The sequence below is a fragment of the Petromyzon marinus genome, chromosome 1, assembly GCF_048934315.1.
Source record: "Petromyzon marinus isolate PM22_M1 ecotype Great Lakes invasive population chromosome 1, UKy_Petmar_22M1.pri1.0, whole genome shotgun sequence".
NCBI lineage: Eukaryota > Metazoa > Chordata > Hyperoartia > Petromyzontiformes > Petromyzontidae > Petromyzon > Petromyzon marinus.
In genome coordinates, this window is record NC_133667.1 from 9,280,640 (window position 1) to 9,308,283 (window position 27,644).

Here is a 27,644-nt window from a genome sequence, read left to right on the forward strand (position 1 = left end):
CCCCTCTCTAAGGCCTCGACACAGTGGTGCTGTCTTTGTCATTCTTTGGAGGAGCGTGGTCAGCCAGGTGGGGTGTTGGCTGTTGCGTTGGCCGGCTCTGTTGTTATTGCATTGTTTCTAAGTTTACTGTATGTTTTTTTCCTCATTCATTCTTACCTGATGATGGCTGTTTGTGTTGAAACCGAAAAATCGTATTCTATTATTTGATTTTATTTTCTACGTGACTTTACCGAAAGAACCAGAGTAATTCCTGCAGTCACGAAAGCTTCGAATCTAGTTTGCTATACAAATATGTTTTACATTGCAATTAAAGAACCCCTGTATGTAGTGCTGTCTCAACATGCTGGATAAAATCCAGTGTTGTATTGCACAATGAAAATCTCACTCCATGGATTGGTATGCACACTTCTTTGCTGACACATTTCGATCAACAACACTACAACAAACAAAGATGTCTCATGTCTGGGTTTCCTTAAAGCGCTTTTATTAGAATTCTGCTTATTTATACGAATACTTTTGCTATTACGGAACTGGAAAAATTGGACTAAAAATACAAGTGCGAATTTTAAAAATCATCTCGTTTCGAGCTAAATAAACATCAACGTGTCCTTCAAACTTATATTCATTTAATGGAAAAGGGTTACGTGGGTAAAGGGTGTTTTTTTAACCTGTTCTTGATGTCACAACACAGGAGCCACTGACATTTTTTCCCCCCTTTAAATCACCAATCGTATTCAAACTGTCCTACAGGAGTTGCGCATGATCACTCCAACATGCCTTTGGTCAGCAGTGTAACGTCACAATGTGAGGGGACAGTTCCGGAAGGCAACACCACAGGGTTGCTTCAATAGACCTCTCCCACCCAAAGCCGGACGGCACTCCTTCATGCTGCGAAGAGTGTTCTTGCGCAATGACAGTCGACCGACATGAAATAATTTTAGATGTTAAAGAGATGGGCTAGCGAGAACTTAAATTAAAAAAAAATGTATTCATCACTTCGGGTTTCTAGTGCAGTCATTTGTGGCTGGACTATAGCCATTTAACTCCGTACCTTTTCATACCTGGTTTTAATCACTGGCACTTGACACACAGATTCAAACACAGGCCACCAGAGTTACTGGCTCAATGATCCTGACAAAGGCATCAACCCCTGTAAGCCACCTCAACAACAAAACAAATGTTTTAAAGGCGAATGCCTCGTGCTATTTTCATGTCATCCATAAATCGAGTAAAATTGTACAAAGGCGCCCATTTTGAACGGTGCACCTTATTGCACAGCCCCTGAAATTGGAATTCAATAAACAAAAAAACATCTTGGAAGAGGGGGGGGGGGTATAAAACAAAAAGCTGGACTCTCCATTCGCGTCGTATCAGTGATGTCTCCTCCCTCCTGATAATTTAAACCGGCCGCTGGGACCGACGCACTGCTGAAATTTTGTAAAAGCATCCATATGGTGTTAAAAACAAAGGCAAACACGATTTTGGTGATCACGCGTCCGATCACCATCGTTCGTCAAACGCACGAAGCACGTCTCTTCGAACAACGCCCCGACGGCAACAAAGACACGCGAACGAGTTGTTACATCAAGCAAGCGATTTGTAGCAAAGCCTGATAATAATAATTACGAGAGCACTACCCAAGTCGACACCCACCCTCCGTCAACACCGCCTTCTAACAGAACACGTGTCCAGAAATGCATCGTCGCATTTTAAAGAGTAATAATGAAAGAGCCATTTGAAATGTATGTTTCAATTTTTTTGTAAACAGACGTCAGCACGGTACCCTCCTAGAAACTGGCATCGTTACACGAGAAAGCAGAACGTGTAAAATTTGTACGTGAAGTTTTTTTTCAGTATAATTCGAAGAAATTGTTCACGTTGGCAGGACCTCCACATACGAACTGTTTAACACGTCAAAGCAGCCAAGCCAGTCTGCGAAAATCTCTTCAGATTTTGTTAAACCCGACTATTAATTGTAGATGGACAAAAGTCCTACGATAAAATTGAGATACTACACCAAGTGTGTATAGTTTCATCCACCCAGCTTAAAATGCAAATTATGTTTGAATGACTGATATCTTTGGGTACACTCTGTAGAGTATATACGTTCATGCTAAAGTTTTGGGTAATCGTCCTACCGAGCAGTTTAATGACTTAGAGCGACTTCACAATTTCCGAGTGTTTCCAAGTCATCGCATTGCAAAGGTTTATATCAGTCAATCTCGGCCTCTCTGCTCTAAGGGACAAAGCCGAAAACTATACACTAAGTGCATGCGTTTCCGTTTGAAGGCAGTGTTAAGACAGTGGAGGCGTTTTTGCTAGTGCGTGTACACCACTGACGACACTGCATCTTTACTTGGCTATTAATGTCTCGCCAGGTATCAAGCTGCCTATTTGGCAAAAAAAGCTGCGTTTTCATTTTTTATTTGTAATGAAACGTCATATTTTCCACCGCAGGAATCTACCAGATGCGCTTCAGGCCGATGGTGGCTGAGGACATCTCATTTCACGACGGCCACGCGTGTAGAAGACTTTTAGAAAACCTTATTACAAGTTTAAATTGCTGCGGAACAATCGAGCCGGGATATTCCAGCAGTCGTTGAATGTCTGTTGAATATTCAAGTTTTCGGTTACTGTCAAATACTCTGTTATATGCAGACACGTATGCAAACGCGACCTTTCCAGTAGCGCATTAGTGAATACAATAGTCCCGAGAACATTTGGGCTTCATACGAACGTTAATTCAATGACCATTATCTTTATCACATTATTCATTGCCATATTGTATTGGTCTACCTACAGTCCAAATAGAATGCACTGGCCATTGTAATTGTTGCTAAGTTTTTTTTTTTATATACAATCACTGTGATCGATAGAGCTATGTTAATGTTACATTTTCTTGAGGGACTATCTTGGTGTGGTCTGGGACTGTTCTGTTGTTTTTGCTCCCTTGCCCAAGCTTGATAAATTGATCATTTATTTTTTACTTGCTTACATTTAGTCACTTTCTTACCATTTTCTCCAGTTTGCACTCGTATCATTTTTGGGCATTGTTTTCTGCTCTAACTTGCCGACCCGCCCATACCGGACAGCTGTGAAAAAGTTCCATAGCTCATCGGATTCCTCCACTCTCAAATAAAAATTCTGATTCAGTTTGTGAACAAAGTTGCTCAATCATCCCAGCTCCGTGCGACGGTTCTAAGCACTGCAGCTGTACGATTGTACAGTGTGCCAAGTGGTAATCCCTCTACAAGCGTGTTTAGCCAGTGAGCTATACCGCTGCAATCGCTCCCGCAATGCCCTCTCCCAGTGCCGTGTATGCCAGCCTGGGTTGTCATATTATACGAGGGGCATTGCCTGAAAGCTAGCCCTCAACCTATAGGGCCACGATGCGAACCTACCACTGCGTGAAGCTGCAACAACGCACAACATAATCATGCTCGGCGCCAATTTGTGTTTCTTTGCAGCCAATGCCTTGACCGTAAATAGGATCGGCGTGTGCAGCGAGGGGGTTGGGTGGCGCCAACAATGACGAGCACACAAGGGAGACCCGTGGGGGGCATTTACAGGCTGGAGACATCAAGCTCCAAGCTCTGAACAGTCGTCGTCAGGAGTAGAAGTACACCACCTATCTGCATTAACCACCCAATTCGTGCCTCTAAGGAAACAAGTCCTGCATTGGTCGATAAACTCTCTAAAATAAATATGGGCCCCTTATTTCTGTACAGCGTCTTGAGAAGCAGCATAATTTATAGGCTAAATCCAATCGTGAAACTTTGACGATGTAGTACAATATAGGCTCGTAACAATGCAGCAATTCATACTGACATAACACGCACCAAAGGTGTGATATATTATTTTCAATTCATCTCTGTTGCATGTGATTCGTTCGTATGCCCCTTGAAATAACAAGATCGGAACGACGAACCAGTGAACCAAGTGATTCACCTCCCTTGGAGTTTTAAACGAAAGGTGATTAAAAATATATAAAATGGTGAATACGCGTTACTGCAGGAGCATCGTTTATAGCTCTGGGTCTGTGCAGTCCCGAGGGGTTAAAGTTTGGGTTGTGACCTAAATGAGCCTCACATCCACATTTTGGGTAATTACCCCAGATGATACTACTCAACCCTTTCCTGTTCTAAGTACTTCATCAACTTTTCTTCCGAATTGGAAAAGGCCAGGCAGGAGTACGTGCGGCAGTTTATCGCCAGCTTCAACGGGCCCCCTCTCTCCCCAAACAATAGATCGTGCTTTTTCCTGGTATTAAATAATCATCCGCCTGTCAATGATCTGATACAATTATCACAAATTGTACCTCTCAAGCATTCTATCCAAATTAAAATAACTCACACAGTGGGTGTTTTTTGTGTAATAATTTTGAGGTTTTCTCATCCATCGCTGCTCACAAGAAACTAGTTTAATCATCACAGGTTTCCTAAACTCAGATTTAAACTCAGGACCTTCAGTGGTACTGGCCCAGCACCCTGACATTACCACCATTATGCTTGTATACCGAGCAATGCAACACCAAATTCCACGAATCCTTGAGTAGGGTCCTGTCATGTTTTCATAGTGGGGGTTTGAGTGCTATGTATATTTCAATCGAGTAATTCTTAACCCACGGGGTAAGAGATAGGCATCCAGTCACTCCCCCGTGTCCCAATTAATTTACCCTTCTTATAGGCATAACTCTATGCACTAATCAATGTTTAAAGTGCATTCAAATACAGCACTGTACTGAAGAAAGTTTGAGACGACATGTATAATATCCGTGCTGACGGATTACTTCAGTCTCTCAGGATTACTTCAGGTTTTAGAAGTAATTCTGCAGATTGTTTTTCAAATTCGACTAGGACTGCGATCTAACAATTAAGATATATTATGAAGATTAAAAATGTCTTCTTCGTTATCTGCTGTGAGTGGCTCCCACGACTCTGACCCTTTCCTTCATGGGGCCGGCCTCTTGCAGCTGAAGACGACAATTTAAAGCCACCACATGCCTCCATGCTCAAAGAATTGCCGCCGGGCAGTTGATATACCTCTGCCGGAGACCCCAAACACAGTGGTGGAAATTCCACTTCCCCAAGATGAACTTTGCACGAACTGGGTACTTGTTTTATCGATCCAGGAAGAATGATGGCCTGAGCTTAATCGACGCTCAAAATAAGATTTGAACATATCTTATAACCGACTTAAGTGCTCCGACCACGGTGCCACCGAACGTTGATAGAATTATAATTTGACGAGGAAAAAGTCCTGTCTCGACTTCGAGCTGCCTCTATATGCAGGAGAGATTCTGATTATATCACATGACCAAGGTCTGATGTGACCCCATGAATAAAGGCATTTCAATTGGCTCTCACGTGTGATACACATTGACATTCCCCCTATTTTATTTTCATGATTCAGGGTGTCGATTCCATTGGAGTTTAGAGGGGTTTTTTTCAGGAATGATTTCCGGTGGCTGCAGGGTAAATATGAAACAATTTCAATTAAAGCGAATCGTAAAAAAACCTACTTTGCCACGTGGTAGCGTGTATCATGAGCATAACCAACCGTAATGGATGGCTCAATGTTATTATCACATGCCAAGAATTTCCACTACAAAGATCCCCCGTCTAACCTGAACAGACATTTCGGGGAAATGTTGTTCGTGAGCACCTATTATATCCGGCATGGCATGCGAGGGGGTGGGTGGGTGGCTGGCACCATGCCTCGCCAGCTGTATCTCCCCAATGGCAATGCTTATAGATTGCAGCAGGTACTCATGAGGCTGAGACAAGAGGCCCAGGAACAGTTCAGATAATCACTGGTATTGGCCATCAGTGGGAATCAAACTCTGGTCGCCAGGTTCATAGTGCAGCGTGCTAAGAACTACACTACTGCTCCACTCAAAACCAACTACACACGTGCACACACCATTCACCCGACTTTTCCTACCCTAGCCTCGTTAAACTCACAGCGCTTACCATCACCATCTCAGTGCAGTGACAATTACGTGCACCTATTTTCTCGGACTTGAAGGTGGCAGGATTGGTGACCCATGCAGAGATGAGCAGTGGTGTTGGCAAGACCCTGTCAGCTCACAAGAGAGACGGGTAATGGTTTGGAAGCAGAGTTGGCTCTGTAAAAGGAGTCGGATCGTTTCTCCCCTCGCCACGTGGGTTTCCCTCCACGCACTGCATTCCCCGTCTGACACGCAAAAAAAACTGGCCAAACAATCCAAGCAGAAGCCGAATTAAAACGAGCCTCGGAGACTTGAGTGATCTCAACTCGTATAATTGAAAAAAAAAATTATCCTGGTTGTAAGAAAAGATGTATTGCATTCGCTGGGTATTTTTTTTGGTGGACTATGTAAATTGCTTTGGAAGTCGAGAGGTCAACATGAGTATTAAGAGGTGGGAGTTTGGTTTGAGGCAAGAATTACCTTTATCAGATTTGGACTTTAACAAAGCAACTGGAAAATAAGCTTCTGGTCTTTGAATACAGGTGCATTGCAGGTGCTTGGAACTTAATGCAATGGTAAAACATCATTGTAAAAAGAGGTTCAGAAGAGAATAGGTTAAGAATGCAAGGTAGATGTTAAGAGGTTGCAATAGACAGGGCACACGTGCAGGATGGAGAAGGGCAGGTCACCAAGATAGGCATTGGAGTGGCATCCTGCAAACGCAAACATTGCAGGTTGGATATCGCCCATGCAAGAGCCGAGGGTTCGAGCAGAAGCGATGGCAAAGGAATGGCTTCATCACCAGCAACTGCCTTGACAAGCCGAATTGGATGTTATCCCGGATGGTTAAGATTACTTCCAGTGGGAAAGCCCCTTTTTAAAACAAAACCTCACCTCAACACTGACAACACCCCTTGGTTAAAAAACCTCTGCCTCATTCTGTGGGCAGCCGAAGAGCCAGACCTCAGCGGTTATTAACGATAACAGACATAACGTTTACATTAATTCACCTCGCTCAGTTCTTTCCCTCCGGTGAGTAATCGCACAGACCGCGCGTTCACTCCGTCCCAGCATCTCAATCAGCAGACTCTGGTCTGACCACATTTCGACAATGCCATTCAAAATGCGTTACAAATTGTACATTCTCCCTTGCCAGAGGTCAATCTCTCCATGCCGACGACCACCATGGACTTCTCACAAAGTGGTACTTATTTTTTTTTTACATGGAGTTGAGGGTGGGCTGATTCGATGGCCCCCAGTGAGGTGAAAACTCGCAGCTGCCCAATGGGAGAGATTGTCTCTCCGACCACTGAATCACCCAGCTGAAATGTCACAAGTCATCTCGTAAAATTGACATCTCAGTCAGGTGCCTAGCAACTCGCTCGCAATTCAACAATAAAAATCACGTGCAGAAATATTTCTGGGGGAAGGGTTTCTAAACTTAAGTCCTCGAGGTATACCCTCTAATCAATTTCTCTGTTCGGTGACCACATGCTGCGTGCCGCCTCGTGTTTGGCAAACACATGACACACACGCAAGACCTCAATATTAATTTCAAGTGGCGCTCTCTAGCAATGAGCACAGGACATGTTTATCGATCATCCGGTGCATGCAGCGTGCGACAGTCGAATTTGTACCCGAACAAGAAAACAAAAGACTGGCAAACGTGGAAAGGTGGAGGACGGCGAGGGCTGGAGTTTGTGGAACCGCACGTGAAGGAACAGTCCCAACGTTGCCAACATCCATCATGAGCACGGACTGTACAGCAGCCGGTGAACCAAACTGTACGCAGAGCTGAATGGTCGATGGGTATGCACGTCCAATGAACGCATAGTTGCAAGTAGGGGAGTACCGATGCATGGATTTGTCAATCAAAATTTAATCTTAACAATTGCGTAAGGACCGATGTTTTTCAATTCACGTTGCCTCCAAGTCATTAGAGGCCCTATCATTCACTGCAATGTAACAAAATATATTTTTCATTAAATCGGGATTCTGAATTTAGTGATAATTGCATTGCCATGTGACAATTTTATAACCATAGTTGTAAAGGCCTTTCAGCCGCTATTTAAATTACGACTGTACGTATATTGCACGACAAAACGATGGTTGTTGGGAGACACGTGTATTGCTAAAATTGTTACTTCGAGAATCTAATATTTTCATGTGGTCGTAACTCTTGAGCAGTGTGCGAAGCAATGGGAGAGAGAGCGCACCATGTATGTGCTAGAAAACATTGGCGACATTGAACAATCCTTGAGGCCGACCGCTCAGATGAAACCCGCTGGGTGTGCACGTCCCAGCAGACACTACATGCGCTGAAAGACTGGCCTCTCAAACGCGCGCGCGCACGTGTGTACGAGGATGCGTGCGTCGAAGGATTTAAGCGGTGTTGAGGGCTCCGCCAAACGGCCTTCACTTAATTTCACCTACAGAGCTGAGCATTTTGCTGGCAAGAGCTCCGCACTGCAATGGGAATGCCGGACACAGACGAGAACCATAGATTGGCTCGTACACTCCTATCCCTACGCTTGCTCGCTTTGACACTCGTTCTCTCGCATGATCTCACTCGCACACGCTCCTTCACCTACGACCAAATGATTGAATAAATCTCTGCCAAAGACCAAATAATCCTAAATGTGCCTGAGCTCATCACGTATCGGTTGACTACATGGATGAATTTGCCCATTCACCCACTCACCTAGCCATCACTGGCCCGTGGTCTCCCGCCCATCACTCGCTACAATAGAAACACGATTTACAAAGCGTCTAAATAAAACTGCCTCTCAAGATACTTTACAAGCATCAGGGGCGGCATTCATACGAGAGATGGAGAGGCGCAGGAGGGAATGAGACTGCAGAGCAGCCACGATGGGAATGAAGCGTACGAGGGAGAGAAACAGTCATATGTAGAAAGTTTCAAGCCTTAACTGAAACAGGGTGGGGGCGCATTCGTGTGGTTGTCAGACAGAGGAAGTTCCAGACCATAGGGACAGCAGGGATGGCAGTGGAGGAGTGAGTCCCCACCCCAACGATGATGAAAAGGTTGAGAGGAAGTCACTCGCCCCTCACCCACTCATCTCAGGCACACTCTCCACCCTCCCATTCACTCACTCCTCACTCGCGACGCCTCCCACCCCCTTTGCTCGCTATCTCCTCACTTGTCCCCACTCCTTTACTCACCCCCCACATCCTCCATCATCACCTCACCCCTTCCCCCACCTCTTCTCCTTCCCCCATCACTCCACTGGCGTAGCACAGTTCTCCATTTTGCCATCTTCCAGCGGAAGTGACGAGGAAGAAGACGACGAGGTGAATGGGGTAGACAAGGCGAGGTCAGATGTCCCGCCCTTCATGGGCATCGTCGCCGCTGCCCCCTCTTCTTCCTCCTGCTCCTCCTCCTCCTCCTCCTCTTTGCCGTCGTTGGCATCTGGGGCGGCCGAGAGCGGGGTCTCTGGTCCTCCCGTCTCGAGTGGCAGCTGGGACCGGCACGATGCCGACGACGGTGATGACGACGATGATGGCTCTGGCTGTGGCTGAGAAGGAGGAGGCGGCGGCGATGCCGGTTGCTCCTCTTGCGTGCGCATCCTCTTCAATGGGGGTGCCACCTCATCCTCCAGCACCTGCTGGGGTAACCAGCGTATGTGTGCGCACACGATAATAAGGATGAGTTGATGGCTCTCTCATAGACATCGATACACTTGTATGCATGTATGTTGAACTTCTTTCGCACCGTATGTAGCCGATAGTGCGAACCGAAGGTGCGGGGGGGGGGGGGGGGGGGATAACAAACGAAACACAAAAAGCACTTCGAAATAAATTATTTTTCTAGACTTAAAAGTGCAGAGCTCCCAGTGGCTTCCTAATATCGGAAGAGCGTTCCAAAGCTTACGCATATCTGTATAGCCTACCCAGGCAGTTAGGGAAAGTTCCATTAGCATGCACCCTTTAAGGTTGCCACGGCACACAATGGGGTGGTTGTGACGCTAACACCACACCCAGCCGCTTTCTCCCCCACTGCAAATGTTTACACACCGCACCAAGTACTCATTTTTAAAGCCGAATCGACCTCAAGGAGGGCCCAGGACCGGTTCGGATATTCACATCCTGTAGATAGCCTTGAACCAAACATAGGTCACTGGGTTCAGAGAGCACTGCGAAAACCACCATTCTACCCATAGCGCGCACAAAACAAAGACAAATATCCCAAATATCGCCTTAAAAGACTGTTGAGGCAAGTGCTGTTAGCGAGCACCTACAAAGGCCAGCACGGCATACGAGGGGGTGGTTTGCCAACACCACGCATGGCCGCCTTTGTCTGCCTAGTGACAGTGTTTACACATCGCACCAAGTACTCATTTATGGCTGAGTCGACATAGTGGAGGCCGAGGACCAGTTCAGATAATCGTCAGTGGTGTTGGCCATGAGTGGGAATCGAACCCGGGTCGCCCGATTCGTAGCACAACGTGCTAACCTCAACAATACCGCTCCACACACACACACTCGGAAATACACACAACCAATAATAATATTAACAGCCGCCAAGTGGCGCCATGTTGCGCCGATATCAACGAGGCGCTTGCGCCAGGCTAGGTAACCCTGTTAAGGCGTGTTGAGAGATAAAAGGCCTCGCAGCCGCCTGTGTAAGTTCCGGAAGGGACGTATCTTCGGCCCCGACACGGGAACGACAGCAGCTTGGCCACGATAATGAGCGTCCTATTGTGGGTGCTGTGTGTTCAGCGGATTTCAGCCGACGCTGGGCAATCGAGAACTCAAGACTCCTGGAGGAGAGGTCGTGTTCGCCCTCTGTGCCACTAAGGGTTTATTAAAAATAGTAAGTCTTACGTCAACATGCACGTGCGCGACCATGCACACGCAGAGTTGACACGCGCACACATGAACGAGCATCTAAAACATGCGCGCACACAAGCATGTACAAACGCAGAGCAACACGCGCACAAAAAAATACGCATGCACATGAATACGCATTCAATAGTGCAAACACAAAACACTAAGACATGCACATGTACAAAGATCCACCCGTGTAGCATTAACAGACTGTTGGGGCAAGTGCTGTTAGCGAGTAGCACCTATGAAGGCTAGCACGGCACACGAGGCGGTGGATGGCCAGCACCATGCCGGGTCACCTTTATACATAAGTGTACAAAGACAAAGATTCCCCGTATAGCCTAAAGAGACTGTTGGGGCAAGTGTGCTGTTTGCCAGCACCTATGAAGGCCAGCACGGCATACAAGGGTGACCAACACCATGCCCGGCTGTGGGAATGTTTACACACCGCACCAGGTACTCATTTGAGGCTGGGTCGACCTAGGGGAGGCCCAGGACCAGTTCAGATATTCGTCACTGGTGTTGGCCGTTAGCAGGAACTGAGCTCAGGTACCGGGTTCGTAGCGCAGAGCGCAAACCGCTACACTACCGCTCCCCACACACGTGTATACACACGCACACAGACATGCACAAGAGCACACATTCAAAGATCTGCACGCTACACAAGTGTACACATATGCACCACCAGACAGATGTATACACAGACAAGCATATGCATACACACACGCAGAGACACCATACACAACCGCGTTCATTCACGCAAGTGGACACTAAAACAGGTGGACACAACACAAGCATGAGGGAGCACAAGCAAAGACAACACATACGCACAGACAAGCAATTGCACATGTGTATGTTCAACACACAAGCGTGCGTACAATCACTTGCACGCACACGCACAAGCGTGCACTCGCACACAAACATACATATGAAAGCACGCACACGTATACACACTGCACATGCAAGCACACACACACAACCGAGCCACAACTACCACCACACACCGTGTCAGCTGTTCAGAAACGCTCTTCTTAAAAATAATCATTGTAATAATTAAATAATGCCTTGCGTGGCGCCCCCGTCACAGCGAGTGTCAAATTCGCCTCCGAGTGCTGATGACGCGAGGCAGCTGGTACACACGCATGTCCGTACGCACACCAACACACGCACGTGTGGTGGGGGCGCAGAATTATCCTCAGGAATTCGTGTTCCTGCGACTGCTACAATGCTAACAAGCCGAGCCCGAACTCTAACCCTAACAAACCGGGCCCCGTGGGTCCGAGTGTGGGCGCGTATGGGCGTTTTATGGGCCCGTGTGTGCTTTGTATGGGTGGTATGTAGTGTGCATTCTCTTTATGTGTATGTGTGATTGATTGTGTGGATGTGTGTGTATGTACACCTAGGCGCAAGTGCGATGGTGATGTCACCACCACGTCGTGGCGAACGGCGTTTTTTTTTGTTGTGTGTATATATTTGTGCGTGCATAAAGAGTGGCTCGTGGTCGTGTTGTGGTTAGCACACCAAGCTAAGAACTCGGCAATCAGAGTTCGACTCCCACTCACGACCAATAGGAGTGGCGAATATCTGTACTAATATTTGACCTCTTCAAGGTCGAGTACCTGCTGCAGTATGTAAACATCAGCAATGGAGAAACAAAGGCGGCCATGTGTGGTGTTGGCCACCCACCCCTTTGTGTGCCGTGCCGGCCTACATGAGTAGTCGCTAACAGTATGTGCCCCAACAGTCTGTTAAGGCTATACAGGGGATCTTTGTGTGTGCATGTGTGTGCATGTGAGATGGATGGAGCGACGTGGTACAGGAGGACGTGGAGCTGAGTGGGACTTGCCGATGACTGGTACCAGCGGTGTCAAGATCGGCCTCTGTGGAGGAGGCTCGTGAAGGACGCTACTGGGCAGTTGGGAGGCAGTCGCCCTCCAACAACAACGGAGGGCGGAGGAGCGACGCTCACAACAACGAGCGGAGCGCCGGGTGGCTAAAGCACAGCAGGTTGGCATAGTAGGGGGCACAAGTGGTGCATCAGCCAGTCATCTCAGTCAGTCGACCCGTGGCACCTGGGTCTGCCCCGTGACCTCCTGCCAGCGGGCGTTCGACACTCCAAGTGGCCTCAATGTGCACATGGCCTGGCACAAGCGTCGTGGTGACATCACCGCCACTTAGTGGCGAATGGCGGTTGTTGTGCATGTGTGTGCATGTGTGTGCGTGTGTTCCTCCTTGTAGTATTATAGACTGTCGGGGCAAATGCTCCTGGCAAGCACCTATGAAAACTTAACTAAATGGTGCCATCACGTGACAGGCAATGAATGATGGGAGGACTGATCTAATAGTCACAATCTTGTCTCTTTCACATTTCTAGCCTGCAAGTAACTTTTCTGAGTTTCTCATGAATTAAAGTGTTGAAATTGAATCTAATAGGTGTCTATTTGGTATTTGAACATCTTAACACTTGTATTATCGCTGGAATCGGTAACGCCTATTCATGTTTCATCTTAGTAATGGAATTTGGTTTAGCTTTAGTAGGTGTTTGCCAGCAGCGGTGTTCGCCCCAACAGTCTATAAGGCGACATAGGGGATCTGTGTATAAGGCATAATAGGTTTGATAGAGGTCGCAATCAATCCTGTTGCCATCCGTAAATCACCTTTTTCATGTACTATTGTTACGGCTAAAGTTGACACAGAAGATGAAGGAGTGGCGTTCCCTTTGTCTCACTAAAGCCGATATTTACACAGCTCACACCTGATACGGGTTACGAAAGAGTAACATCACCCACTGCACTACGATGCCAGCAGCTTTGGTTTAACTTCTGGTCAAAGACAACAGTGATACCTCACTGTCCTGTACCTCTCTCCTTTGCATTATAAGAGCACGAAGGCGACAAAAGTGGTGGCCATACCAATCCCATGTGCCAAGCCGGTATTAATAGGTGCTCACTAACACCACTCAATCCTACAGTCTATAATACTAAATGGGAAGGTGTGAATGTGTATTTTTTGTGTGTGTGTACCTGTGTAGTGTGTGTACTTGGGGCAGTGTGCTCATGGCAGCTCTGGTTTGGCGGTGGAGGTCTTGTTCCCAAGTGTAACGATCGGTTAGTAATTTTAACGTGTGCCCTACACTGTGCAAAAGTTGCCTGGTGTGCCTCTCCACATAAAGCGTCAGCTATTTCACGGCCACAATCTGGTCCTCTCAACTCTATGCTTATAATGCATGGACTCTATAAACCATTTCCCGTTCCGAGATGACTGCAAGTTGCAGGATGGGTCCCATTCACCTCTGAATCTCAGAACGTGCAAGCGGTTCAGAGGTGTAGCGCTAGTGTAGCGCTATTGTTTTTAAAGACAATGTACTCACCGCAGAGAACTATTAGTGACACGACCGCACTCTATTATGGCTGGCGCCAATCTGTGCCAAATGCCCTCCCCGCGTGGCCTTGTGGCAGCCTCGGTACCGATAAAGTTATTTGATTTTTTCTTCCGGTTATATTCCCTATGGAATCAAACAAAAAACTGACGGAATACACGTATGACATTGGAACGGATTAAAAGAACACCTGTGCCAGCTTTAAAGATTCAAGCTGACCTGACTGCACTCCATTCTCGGTATATCCGGACTGAACTGTGTAGGGATCTCTCACAGCACTCATGACCGGCTCCGGTTTGGCAGCGGAGGTCTCACTCCGAATCAGTCCAGCGGCAATATCTTTTCATCGGTTGCGTAACGCTGTGTGGAAGCTGCCTGTTCTGTCGCTCCGCACGAAGCGTCAGGTCATTCCCTCCCTTCTCTACGCTTGCGAAACGTGGAGCCCCCAAATGGAGCATCTTCGCCGATTAGAAACATTTAGGCTGGCCTGCCTACGATCCATCCTGGGTTTTACCAGGCTGGATTGTGTGAGGAGCTCACAAATCCTTGAAAGATCTGGGAAAAGTCCCATCGGTGAGCTCCTCCGGCAGGCAAGACTGCATTGGCTGGGTCATGTAGCCCGTATGCCCAGCCACCGCATGCCTAAACAGCTTTTGTTCGTCCGGATCGAGGGGGCTAAACGGGCGCAGCACGGGCTAGAGAAGAATTGGAGTGATGTGGTACAGGAGGACGTGGAGCTGAGTGGACTTGGCAATGACCGGTACCAGTGGTGTCAAGATCGGCCTCAGTGGAGGAGGCTCGTGAAGGATGCAACTGGGCAGTTGGAGGCAGTCGCCCTCCAACAACAACGAAGTGCGGAGTGACGCTCACAACAACGAGCGGAGTGCCGGGTGGCTAAAGCACAGCAAGTTGGCACAGTAGGGGACACAGGTGGTGCATCAGCCAGTTATCTCAGTCATCTCTGTCAGTCGACCCGTGGCACCTGGGTCTCCCCCGTGACCTCCTGCCAGCGGGCTTTCAACACTTCACGTGGCCTCAAGGTGCACATAGCCTGGCACAAGCGTCGTGGTGACGTCACCGCCACTTAGTGGCGAATGGCGGTTGTTGTTGTATCTAAGGCAAAGTGATGTAGTGTTTAACGCACTGCGCTACAAACTCAGCGGACCAGAGGTTGATTCCAAGTCATGGTTAACGTGAATTGTGATATCATTATTGGTAGTGAGTCTCCCCTCTATCAAATCAGCCTGAAATGAGTACCTGTTGTGGTGTGTATACATCAACACAGGAGAAAAAATAGCGGCCAGGCACTGTGCTGGCCAAACCACGTGTGGCATGCTCGCCTTAATAAGTGCTCACAAATAGCGCTTGCTTATATGGTTTATATATGTTACACAGGAGATGTTTGCCTTTGAATAGTGTACACTGTATGGTGTGTATTAGTCAGTGTGTGTGTGTGTGGAGCGGTAGTACAGTGGTTAGCACACTGCGCTACGAATCCGGCGACCCGAGTTCGATTACCGCTTACGGCCAACATCCGTGACGATCATCTGAACTGGTCCTGGGCCTCCCCAGCCTCAAATGAGTACCTGGTGCGATGTGTAAACATCGCAACTGGGGAGACAAACGCGCCCAGGCATGGTGCTGGTCACCCACCTCCTAGTGTGATGTGCCAGCCTTCATAGGTGCTTGCTAACAGAACTTGCCTCAACAGTCTGTTAAGGCTTTACGGGGGATGTTTGTCTGTTATCTGTCTCACCTGTCCGTGTAAAAAGATGGGGTGTGGCTCCTCCTTGGTGAGTTCTGGAGGATGCTCGTAATCTGGCACAGACATGGCTGCTTCTATAAGAACACACAGCACATGCAATAGACACAATAAAGACACACACGTATCAAATACAAATTCTGCATGTAACAGTATTACGCATATACACTCACATACACAATGGTCAGTGCTTTTCTACCCGATTGTGTGTGTTGTCAAAATGTACACTCGTGTTACTGTAGAGTTTGCTTGCTACTCTCGTGTGTTGGGTTTTTTATTACATTATTCCACTAGTGTTTGTTAAAGAGTGTCACCATAGTGTTTGAGTGTTACCATCATGAGTTACCATCTGTGTGATTTACTATCGTTTGAGTCACTCCAATGTTATTTTAGAGTTTGTCACTATAGTGTGTTTGTATTACAACAGCAAAGGTCCAGCCCTTTAATTGCTTGTTCACGACACTGTTGGCAGAAGGGTCTCCCCACTAAAGGGAACTCAAGAGAGCCACTGTAGAGGGTATTTGGCCTATTGTTCTACCTCTTACAAGGTCGGGAATTATAAGGTCATGCTCATTACACGCCAAGTGCTTGCCACAAACGAACCACAACACCTTGCTAATCTTCTCAAGGAGCATAAACCATCACGCAAACTCCGGTTATCCTCGCAGCGGCTTCTGGCTAACCATCGAACAAAGACGGTCACTGCATCGCGCACTTTCAGATGCGCTTCTGCGGCCGTCTGGAACGCTCTTCCTTCCAATATTAAGGAAGCCACTGGATCTGTGCACTTTTAAATCTAAAACTGAAAACCCATTTCTTTAGAACTACTTTTTGTGTTTAGTTTGTTGCCCTTCCACCGCATCTCCGATTAGCAGAGTTGGCTATGTACGGTGCGAAAGAAGTTCAGACATAAGTACATACCCACACTTTACCCCCACCATACAAGGCCTGCCAATCCGGCTGCGGTTGTACCCATTTCTACTGATGGATGGACAGCGGCGGGGGAGATTTGCAAAACTTGCCCTATTATTTGAACTGCCGCGCCGGGAGATCAAATTGAACTTGCGATCTGAGGATTGCAAGTCAAGTATGCAAACCAATACACCACGGCAACATTAATGCTATAGTATTTGATAATAAAAACATGCTAAATTTCGATTTAAAGCTTTCGTGACTGCAAGGATTCATCTTCTTTGGTTCTTTCGGTAAAGTCACCACGTGGAATGAGAATAAACTAATAAAATAACACAATAAAATTATCACGACGTTTCGACTGTAACACAAACAGTCATCATCAGGTGTGAAAAACCAACGGCAAGAAGCATTTGAAAGAAGTGGCGGTTTGTATTTATTAATTTATTTTCAAGCGTTGCTTGTATTTAAGTAAATACAAAAATATGTATTTAATTAAATACAAACTGCCACTTCTTTCAAATGCTTCTTGCCGTTGGTTTTTCACACCTGATGATGACTGTTTGTGTTACAGTCGAAACGTCGTGAGAATTTTATTGTGTTATTTTATTATTTTATTCTCATTCTACGTGACGTTACCGAAAGAACCAAAGAAGAAAAAACATGGTAGTATGCACTTTTCCATTACTGACATGTGGTTATCGCTATACTGTGCATTTGTGCGCGTCTACTAAAGTGTGTGTTGTTAAAAGTGTGTTTATATTTGTGTGTCACGAGAATGTGTGTTTGTGTTTAAATAGTTTGTGACTAGCCTGACTAAAGTACGTATTTACGTTACCTGTCAATATATTATTTACTATTGTTTACTATCTCACGTGCAACTATAGTATGTCTGTTACTAAAGTGTGTGTTACTAGTGTGTGCCTATTGTACATAATACTTCAGTAGGCACTACTATCGTTTTTAAGTTACCAAAGTCTGTGTAAATATTGTGTGTGTGTGTGACTACAGTACGTGTTTGTGTGTCACAGTGCATCGTGATAGCACAGAAGTTCGCGCACTGCGCTATGAACCTGGCGACCCGAGTTCGATTCCCGCTCGCAGCCAAAACCAGTGAAGATTAGCTGAACCGGCCCTGGGCCAACCCGAGGTCGACTCGGCCTGAAATAAGTACCTGATGCGGTTTGTGAACATCTCCACTCGAGAGACAAAGACGGCCAGGCGTGGTGCTGGCCACCCACCTTCCCATGTGCCGTGCCGGCTTTTATAGGTGCTCGCTAACAGCACTTGCCTCAAAATCGTGTTTAGGCTATAACGGGGGATTGTTGTTTTGTTACCATAAGTGTATGTGTTACTGTTGTGTTTGTACACCACTGTGTGGTTTTGTGTTACCATCATCTCCGAGAGCCGGGGGTTGGCTTGAAATGTCTCTTCCAGGACTGGAACACCCACTAATATCGTTACTGTTCTCCTCTACACAATGACACAACAACAACAAAATAATGAATGTGTGAAGATAACATTAATACGTCAACACTCACACAAGTCAAAGCGTATCCCCCTAGGGCTGGGACAAATTAGTCAACTAAGTCGATTAATTGACTAAATATTGTCACGGACTACTTTTTTGTGGTCGAGTACTCAGTCTCATTTTAAAAATGGTGGCCGCTTGGACAGGAAGCATCTTGAAGGTGAAAAACTGCCCCCATAAACTAAAAAAAAAAATCTATTTTTTATTTTATCAGGTAAGGCCCACCGAGCTACATAAGCTCTTTTTCAGAAGCAACTTGGCGACAAATGATAGCTCAACAAAGTGGCTTATCGTGTGGAAATGCGTAGCAGCCAAAGAAGCTTAAATGCACGTTTCTAAATATGGAGGGAAAAACTCGGAGGACCTGCAGGAAAATACACGCGACCACGGAGAGAGAGACAAGCAAACTCTAAATATACGGGGGGCATGGTCAGGATCAAACCCACAAAACCTCCTGAATACCTGATGAGGTAGTTAACATCTTACCACTGCAGCGAGATGTTAAACTATGATGGCATAAAGGTGATAACAAAAACACGCAGTCTAACGCAGATGATGCCGACGACACAACATATGCAATGCTCATCATGTCCAGTCCAGCGGCAGATGTGAGAGAAGAGAGGCGAGACTATTTTCATCCAATTATTTTCATGTTATTCGAGTAATGAAACCGATAATCCGTAATCGATTACTCAAGCAATCAGAGAGCACAGGTCATGTCTCCCTGCTCAAACAATCAATGTGGCAACACTTATTGTTCTCGGTGGCCAGTGGTGAAAATTCCATATTCTCATGGCAGGGACTAAGTTCATCCACAGGACAACTACTGCTGCTTTCCCACAAAGTGGTACTCATTTTATTTACCTCAGATGGATGATCTAATCTAATTTATGTTTATAGAGCGACTTCACTTACAGCGCTTGACATAAGCTTACAAAACGGTGACAGCATGGAATGATCTAGTTGACAGAGGCTTACAAGAATTGAGGAATGAGTGACAGTGATAGAGAGTACTTAGGGCTTACGAAAGGGTAGGGGAGGGATGGAAAGGAGTGGCGAGGAAGAGAATGGGCAATAGATAAGAGGCGAGGGCTTTAAGAGAGGAATGGGAGGATTTTAAGGAGGGCGACTGCTTCATGTACAAGGGAAGTTAATTCCAGTGGAAGGGTGCAAGGAGGGAAAAAGAATCGAAAACGGGATTGTGCACAGGGAGGGGAGACAGAGATAGACAGAACATTGGGAACGAACAAAACGAAGGGGTATGGAAGGGAATGAGATAGGCACAATAAGGTTGGGCAAGGCCGTGTATGATCTTCCACGTGCAAGCAGTATTCTGAGCATCGAGAAATCGATGCACGAGTTGGTTCAATAACACAAGCCTCACGTCGACAAAGTGGCCACAAGATGGCAGAATAGCCAAGTGTTTCTTATTCTAACCGAGGGGGGTCGACAACCTTTTAAAGAAGCGCCATTTTTTTGTTTTTGTCTCTGACCAACATAGTTCGAGAGCCGCATCACGCGAACAGCTACTTGTAGGCAACAGCAGATATACAGACGATGACAAACATTCTGCCTTAAATAAATTAAATAGGTGATGGAATAAACTGTCTCTTTAGTTCCCCCCCCCCCTTAAGTAATTCTTTACCAATAAAGTTTGACTGTACAATTTGTCGTCACCAAGACGTTTCATAGTGACCCACTCCCTGCCAAATTTAATCAATTATGTTTACGTTAAATTATGTTTAATACTTACGGGTTTATTTTTTTTATGGCTGCCCGCATGCAGTTCTTTGGCTGCGGAGCCGCAGGTTGCAGACCCCTCTTCTAACTGCTCCGAGCTTTCAGTGCTACCCCTCCCTACACGCGAGTCTTCTCCAGATACAAAACGGTCACTCCATTCTTTTGTCCAAAAAGAGTTGCCACAGTTGCTCGTGGACAATGCATTACTGATGTTTGCCATTGGCCAAAAAAAAGGGCCCAATAAAATCATCACGGCCTTAGCAGATGCCACTCTTATAAAGGCATAGCACACACGGGTCTGCAACCAAAATAATAGCAATTTTTTTCTAATTCCATAAAAAAAATAAACCCGTAATATTTCAAGAGCCGCAATGCATGTGAATAAGAGACAAGGGTCCTTCACAAATTACGTCACGGATCAGTCCTTAAAGAACCGCATGCGGCTCGGGAGCCGACCACTTGGTGGTATTGCGTGTAAAGACTGCCACCTAGTGGTATAGAAGCTTGCTGAGCAAGTGGGAACGACTAACGCAGCGCATTGCAACCCCAATCCAGCACAAATACTCTCTCGACCACTCCAAACAGCCCCCCCGCTCTTGGCATCCACAAGTTGCTTGGACGTATAAGTCAAACTACGTTGGAAATTATCCCGGGCATGTTCTCTCCTTTGGCTGCCACTCAATTGTTAGTCTCGACCACCATAATCTCTTCTAGCCAGGTGCCCTGTCCAAGTCCCCCCCCCCCCCTTAACTTTTCGAATCACTCCATATTAAACACCCGTTTCACCTCGACTATCTTGGTTTAAAAGAAAATACCAAACCATTCTTGGAAATTAGCTGTTAACTTTTGAAAGGAGGCACTCTCTGTGCCAGTTATTGCCGGAGGCAGTTTTGGCCAACAGTCAAGAACTGTAGGTTAAAACAATTTAAATGGTGGCAGCTCTTGCGGTTATTATACGAAAGTCTAGAAATTGCGTAAATACAATGACACTGGCATCATAAAACTAAGTGTTGCGATGTGTCCTCTGCGTGTAGAATGGAGTGTACAGACACACCATTGGCCTACAGGAGGCTACAGAGTTCTTTCTTAGAAATTTGTCATGTATAGTATTCATTCCACTGCCTGTGGACCCAACCAGAAAGACTTTTACCCCTCTCCCACCCTCCCCCCCCAAAGGGGGGCACGGCCCACGGATTGAGAATCGGTGCACAAAGGAACTAACAGCAACAACACACCCGATTTTTTCCAGGTGTAATCGGATTCACGATTAATATCAATTAAGGCGCACCATGTAGAAGTTACATGCTTTTACATTTCGGCGAATGCAGTGAACAAAACTGTACATACGAGAAAGAAAACATATCGTAACAAATTCATCGAATCACTGGGAGGCTGAATCGTCACATCCATAAGCAATACCATCATTAGCACTATGGTGACGACTACCACCACAAGACTACTACCACCGTTTCCACTACCCAAATATAACCAGTGCCATCACCTATACCAGTTCTATCAACATTACCTGCATCACCTCCACCATCACAACTGCAACCAATACCATCAAGAACACCACTATTACCATAATTAGCACCACCACCAACACCACACCTAAACTACCATTACAACTAGATTCTACATTCACGACCGCTTTGTCAATACCACCAGCACCTCACCATAATCACGAACTTCATTACCAAAACCACAATAGCCTACACCACCACCATCACCTCCAGGATTACTGCTGGATTAATAAGTCTTAATTTTGATTTAAAACTTTCGTGACTGCAGGGATACATATTCTTGGTTCTTTCGGTAAAGTCACCACATAGAAGGGAAACAATAAAATTATAAAAATAAAACAATAAAATTCTCACGACGTTTCGACTGCAACACAAGAAATCATCATCAGGTGTGAAAACCACAGCAAGAAAATTTGAAAAAAGTGGCGTTTAAAAAAACGCCACTTTTTTCAAATTTTCATCATCAGGTGTGAAAACTTGAAAAAAGTGGCGTTTTTTTTTAAACGCCACTTTTTTCAAATTTTCTTGCTGTGGTTTTCACACCTGATGATGATTGCTTGTGTTGCAGTCGAAACGTTGTGAGAATTATATTATTCTCTATTTTTATTATTTTATTGTTTCCCTTCTACGTGACTTACCGAAAGAACCAAGAATAAGAGCCTTAATGTTAGGGATCAGGGTACGAGCTGGTGACAAGGTTAGGATAAACGATAGTATTAGGTTAGGGTCAAGATTAATGTTATATTCAGGGTAAGTCAGATTAGACCAGGGTAAGGGTTATGGCCATTGTTAATGTCGATCAGGTACAGGGTTAGGATCATGTTAATGTAATGGATAGTCAGTAATAATGTATGAATGTATGTTGAACTTATTTCGCACCGTACTTAGCCAACCATGCTAATTGGACATGCAGGGGAAGGTTTGGGTGGGTGGTTGGATGAGTGCATGGATGAGTTGGTTGATTTGGGTGGACGGGTGGGTTGATTGGATGGGTGGTTGGGTTTGTTGGTTTTGATCGGTGGTTAGCTGGTTGGTTTCGTAGTTGCGTTGATGGGTGTGTTGTTTTGTACTGGCGGTTTTGTTTAGGTGGGTAGCTATAGATGGGCGAGTTGGTTCACGCAGGTGGATTAAATGGGTAACATGAGTGGGTGGGTGAGAGATTGGATGATTGACAGAGTGAATCAGTGGATGGTTAAGTTTGTGAGTGGGTAACTGACAATGACTGGGTGTGTTGTTGTGACCTGCAGTATGGTGGCTGAACCCTTTGTGGATAAGATGAAGTCTTATCGACAGAGTTTTCAACATAGGAGGAGGAATCAAGGAGTTAAGTTCACGGGATAGTGGTTTGATGGATGGTGTTGGTTCACATTGGCATGTGAAAACCTACACTGTGCTGGCGACGGTGGTTGTGTTCTACACAGCAGCGGCCAGATCATTAAACACGACCAAACTTGCTAATTTCCCATCACACACGACACGAAGGCCCCAAAAGATAGCCCACGTGGCCCAGCTCCAGTGGCATATTTCCAACTGTTCTATCAGTGGCATCAGGTCCCCCAATTCCTACTAACACCACGGAGATCTTCGCACTAGGAAAGAACGATTTGGGGAAAATATCTAATTGCGATTATTCTGACAGATATAGCGATTTGATTTGCGATTAATTTTTTTAAAGTCAAGCTTCAGTTCAATATTCACTGTGTAATAGATTTAAAACATGTGATGGAGCATTACCACATGATACCATCAAAATATGAACTGCTCTATATATTCTAATGCAAGGATGATAACTTTAAAGCTATGAATTGCTTCCAACATGTATTTATTAAAATTTTGTATTGAAATAGAACAATCAAATGTAGAAAAATTGTTAAGTTAAATCAAGTTATAATACAAAACAAAAAATTTCAATACTAGGACTTTTAAAATAGAAAAAAATCGCAGCCTTTGCTATTTCCTAATCGCATTGTTTCAAATTGCGATTTTGATTTGAAATTGATTCATTGTTCAGCCCTACTTCACAGCCTCCTCTGCCTCTTAATGTCAGGGTTAGAGCGAGTGTTAATGTCAGGGTCAGTATTATTGTCAGGGAAAGGGTCAGTGTCAATATCAGGGAAAGGGTCAGTGTCAATATCAGGGTAGCGTCAGTGTCAATGGCAGGGGTAGGGTAAGTGTTAATGTCGGATGTCAAGATATAGAATCCTAGTGAAGACGGGCTTAAGCTCGAACCTTGGTACTCAGTCATGAGTGGAGAGGAGCTGTTTTCAGGAGACGTGTGGGCAGACAGGGACAGGGATTTTCCTTGAACCGGCCTGCGCGTTTTCTGCATGCACACACATACACACTTCTATAAACAAAGATTCCCCCATGTAGCCCACTCAGAGAGTAATGGCAAATGCTCTGACCATGCACCGAATAATGCTGGCAGGGGACACGACAGGGTGGTGTGTTAAGCACACAAAGACAAAGATCCCCCTTATAGCCTTAACAGACTGTTGGGGCAAGAGCTGTTAAGAGGGCACCTATGAAGGCCGGAACAGCACACGAAGGGGTGGGTGGCCAACACCACGCCCAGCCGACTGTCTCCCGAGTGTTAATGTTTACACACAGCACCAAGTACTCATTTGAAGCTAAATCGACCTAGGGGAGGCCCAGGACTGGTTTAGATAATCGTCACTGGCGTTGGCCGTGAATAGGAATCGAACTCGGATTGCTGGGTTCGTAGCACAGTGCGCTAACCGCTACACCACCGCTCCCCACGCTCACACTGTCACACACTCGCTGGTGCGAGTGTTCTGGGGATCAGCAGTGTGCCCCCAAACATTGTCCCCTCACTGGGAGGATCCGTCTCTCTCTCCACTCTCTCCATACCCTTTACAGCTGGTTGGAAGCAACCAAATATTAAACACATTAACATAGGCTTGCAGTGGGTAAGGCTTCACGAACCTGTCTTTGTAATTTTATGCCATGTTATATCAGAAAAGTCTATGTCCAATCAGAACGCAGCAGTCCACTGAGAGGCTGAGCCAGTTAGCAAGATTCACACGCAGGGCCGGCTTGTTTTCCACCGATCATGGAAATGTGCCATGGTGACATCATTGTCCCACCGACTATTTGCCAAGCCGAGCCAGAAGCAAGCTGTGAAACTCTGGCCTCACAGGACACATGAATCTGGCTCCGAGGCCAAGCGGGGTGACGTCAGCAGCACGGCTCGTCTTGGGTTTTGCAGTGGGGAAAAAAAATACTCGTGTCATGCGGGGACCCAACAATCACCTCATGGGGTTTCCCATCCAGCACTGGCACCCACTTGTAGATGCGCAGTGACGTGTCTCCGACGGTCACCCACCGCTTCTCCCTGCACATGTACAATAAGAGGACGTGCAGAGGTGAAATCTCTGTGATTGGAGCTCACAGGGCAGACCCGGGTGCTGTGTGGATGGAGAGGTCAAGTTTCCCGATTGGACAGGTCATGGAGGTACAGACCAAGGTGCTGTTGGGTTTTCAACATAATGGTGGAGTTTTGTGTTTTTTAATTTTAATAGCCAATACATACTTTTAAAAACATTACTTATTTAACCAATTGTGATTCATTATGCCTTTGCAAAGCCTGTCATGTCTCCTTGTGTTTCCCCTGCCTCCTAGAGTCCCCGCGTCTTATTTTCAAATGTTCCTCCCCCATATTTACTAACATTCACGTTTCCCAGCACAATTTTCGACTCATGCCTTCCATCTATCCCTGCCGAAAACCAAACCAGCCAGAATGCGCCAGACCTCATCACATCTCAGAAGCTTATGAAGTGTAATCCCTGTTACTACAATGGGTGCCAGGTGTTGTAGGCTTAGGCTGCGTAAGTGACTGGGAGATGGCAGCAGGGCAACATTCTGAAATCCATCTGTACAGAGCTTTCAATGTAACCCTCTCTCGATCCCCAGGTATGTATCAGTCTTTTCCCAATTTCTCCAGTTTTTTCCCTCATGAAACCAGAAAATGGAAATGGCCAATCATCCCATTACACGGACCCTCCTCAACAAGTCTGAAGAGGCTCAGTGATGCCCTCCTTGTAATAAAAATGGCATTATTACGTATTCCTCCCACACCTCATCATACCTCTCTGTACGTCTCTTAAGAATTCCCATCTCACACGTGTGTTTGTATTTCTCTTGTCTAATCACGTCTCACCATTACATCCCATGTCTGCCTAAGACCTGCCCCTGTCATCCCATCCCTTATCCATGACCCGTGTCTTCCATCTCTCCCCGCATATCAAGAAGTGGCTTTTAAATTCGGAATAATCCTTCGTCCAACACCACAGCGTTAGACATACTCAGACAAACTGACTTTCATCTGGGATAGGAAGGTGCATTCAGTTTGTGTAAATAAGAAAGCATTGACTTGTACCATGAATAAGCCATGTTTTCTGAAATCACTGTTTTGACGACCTTTAAAATATCACCAGATCATGTATATAATTTTAGGATGATTGAGAATTGACTGAGGTCGCCAAATATTGTGGAACTGCCCATGTGTCCACCCACCGGCCTCCCCCCCATCTATCACCGTCTCCCCACATCTCTTACCCTCCCTGGCTCTCCCATCATCTCCCGCTGTCTCCCCCACATGTATCCCCTTCCCGCATCTCTTACTATTTATCAAATCAAGCAGTCTATGGTCAGCATGCCCCCGTCTTCCCATTTTTGACGTATCTCTCACCCCCCACCTCTGATCTCTAACCAAGTCCCGCAAAATCACTCTCCCCTCTATCCCGACCACCTCTCTCGTCTCACCGCGTCTCTCGCCCCCTGTTGTTCTCAGTGTCTCAATGCCTGCCCCCTCTCTTCCGTCAAACAATTAATGTCTCCTCTCCCCACCCCGTCTCCCAGTGCCTACCCCCCCTCTTTTTTCCATCTCCCAGCCTCTCTCTCTCTAACCCATGTCGCCTGTTACCCCCCCCCCGTCTCTCTCGCCATTCTCCCCGTGTCGCCTCCCTCCTCGTGTCTCTTTCGCCTGTCTGCCGCGTCTCTTGTCTGTCCGCGTCTCTCCCCACGTGTCTCTCGTCCGTCCGTGTCTCTCTCCCCGCGTCTCTCTCCCCGCGTCTCTCTCCCCGCGTCTCTCTCCCCGCGTCTGTCTCTCTCCTCGCGTCTCTCTCCCCACGTCTGTGTCTCTCTCCCCACGTCTCTCTCCCCACGTCTGTGTCTCTCTCCCCACGTCTCTCTCCCCACGTCTGTCTCTCTCCCCACGTCTGTGTCTCTCTCCCCACGTCTCTCTCCCCACGTCTGTGTCTCTCTCCCCACGTCTGTGTCTCTCTCCCCACGTCTCTCTCCCCACGTCTCTCTCCCCACGTCTGTGTCTCTGTCCCCACGTCTCTCTCCCCACGTCTCTCTCCCCACGTCTGTGTCTCTCTCCCCACGTCTGTGTCTCTCTCCCCACGTCTCTCTCCCCACGTCTGTGTCTCTCTCCCCACGTCTGTGTCTTTCTCCCCACGTGTCTCTCTCCCCACGTCTGTGTCTCTGTCCCCACGTCTGTGTCTCTGTCCCCACGTCTCTCTCCCCACGTCTGTGTCTCTCTCCCCACGTGTGTCTCTGTCCCCACGTCTCTCTCCCCACGTCTCTCTCCCCACGTCTCTCTCCCCACGTCTCTCTCCCCACGTCTGTGTCTCTGTCCCCACGTCTCTCTCCCCACGTCTCTCTCCCCACGTCTCTCTCACCATCTCCTAACGCGGTCTATGGCCGCCATCACCCGCTTCATGTCGTCCTTGGCGCGGCTCCGCGTCTCCGCTCGCGCCGTGCGCCCGACATGGCGGGTACGAGGAAGAGGCACACGGAGGAGAAGGCAGCGGAGGATGATGGAGGAGGAGGTGGTGGTGGTGGTGGTGATGAGGACGACGACGACGAGGAGGAGGAGGTGGAAGAAGATCGCGACAGCGCCGCCCCGCCGAGAGAAGAAGTTGAGAGAAAGTTCGCGCTGCCTGCTGGGAAATCAACAGGCGTGACGTCACGGG

The 27,644-nt window shown here is 46.8% G+C and overlaps 1 protein-coding gene across 3 annotated transcripts; it reads right to left on the reverse strand.

Moving 5' to 3' along the window:
* Positions 1–463: 463 nt before the first annotated feature.
* LOC116943498 (B-cell CLL/lymphoma 7 protein family member B-like) lies at positions 464–27,644 on the reverse strand. 3 transcript variants are annotated; one of them, XR_004402985.2, is made up of 7 exons: positions 27,351–27,640; positions 24,919–25,000; positions 23,875–23,968; positions 18,244–18,324; positions 15,934–16,016; positions 3,402–9,576; positions 464–3,245 (listed from the first exon to the last, which is right to left on the reverse strand). XR_004402985.2 is itself a non-coding variant. In XM_032956525.2 (6 exons), exons 1-6 carry the CDS (start codon positions 27,389–27,391, stop codon positions 9,190–9,192), a joined length of 765 nt encoding a protein of 254 aa, XP_032812416.2. In that variant the 5' UTR covers positions 27,392–27,644; the 3' UTR covers positions 464–9,189. The 3 variants fall into 3 exon arrangements, 2 of the variants coding, with proteins under 2 accessions (XP_032812416.2, XP_032812289.2); XM_032956525.2 differs by having other exon boundaries at positions 464–9,573; positions 27,351–27,644; XM_032956398.2 differs by having other exon boundaries at positions 464–9,576.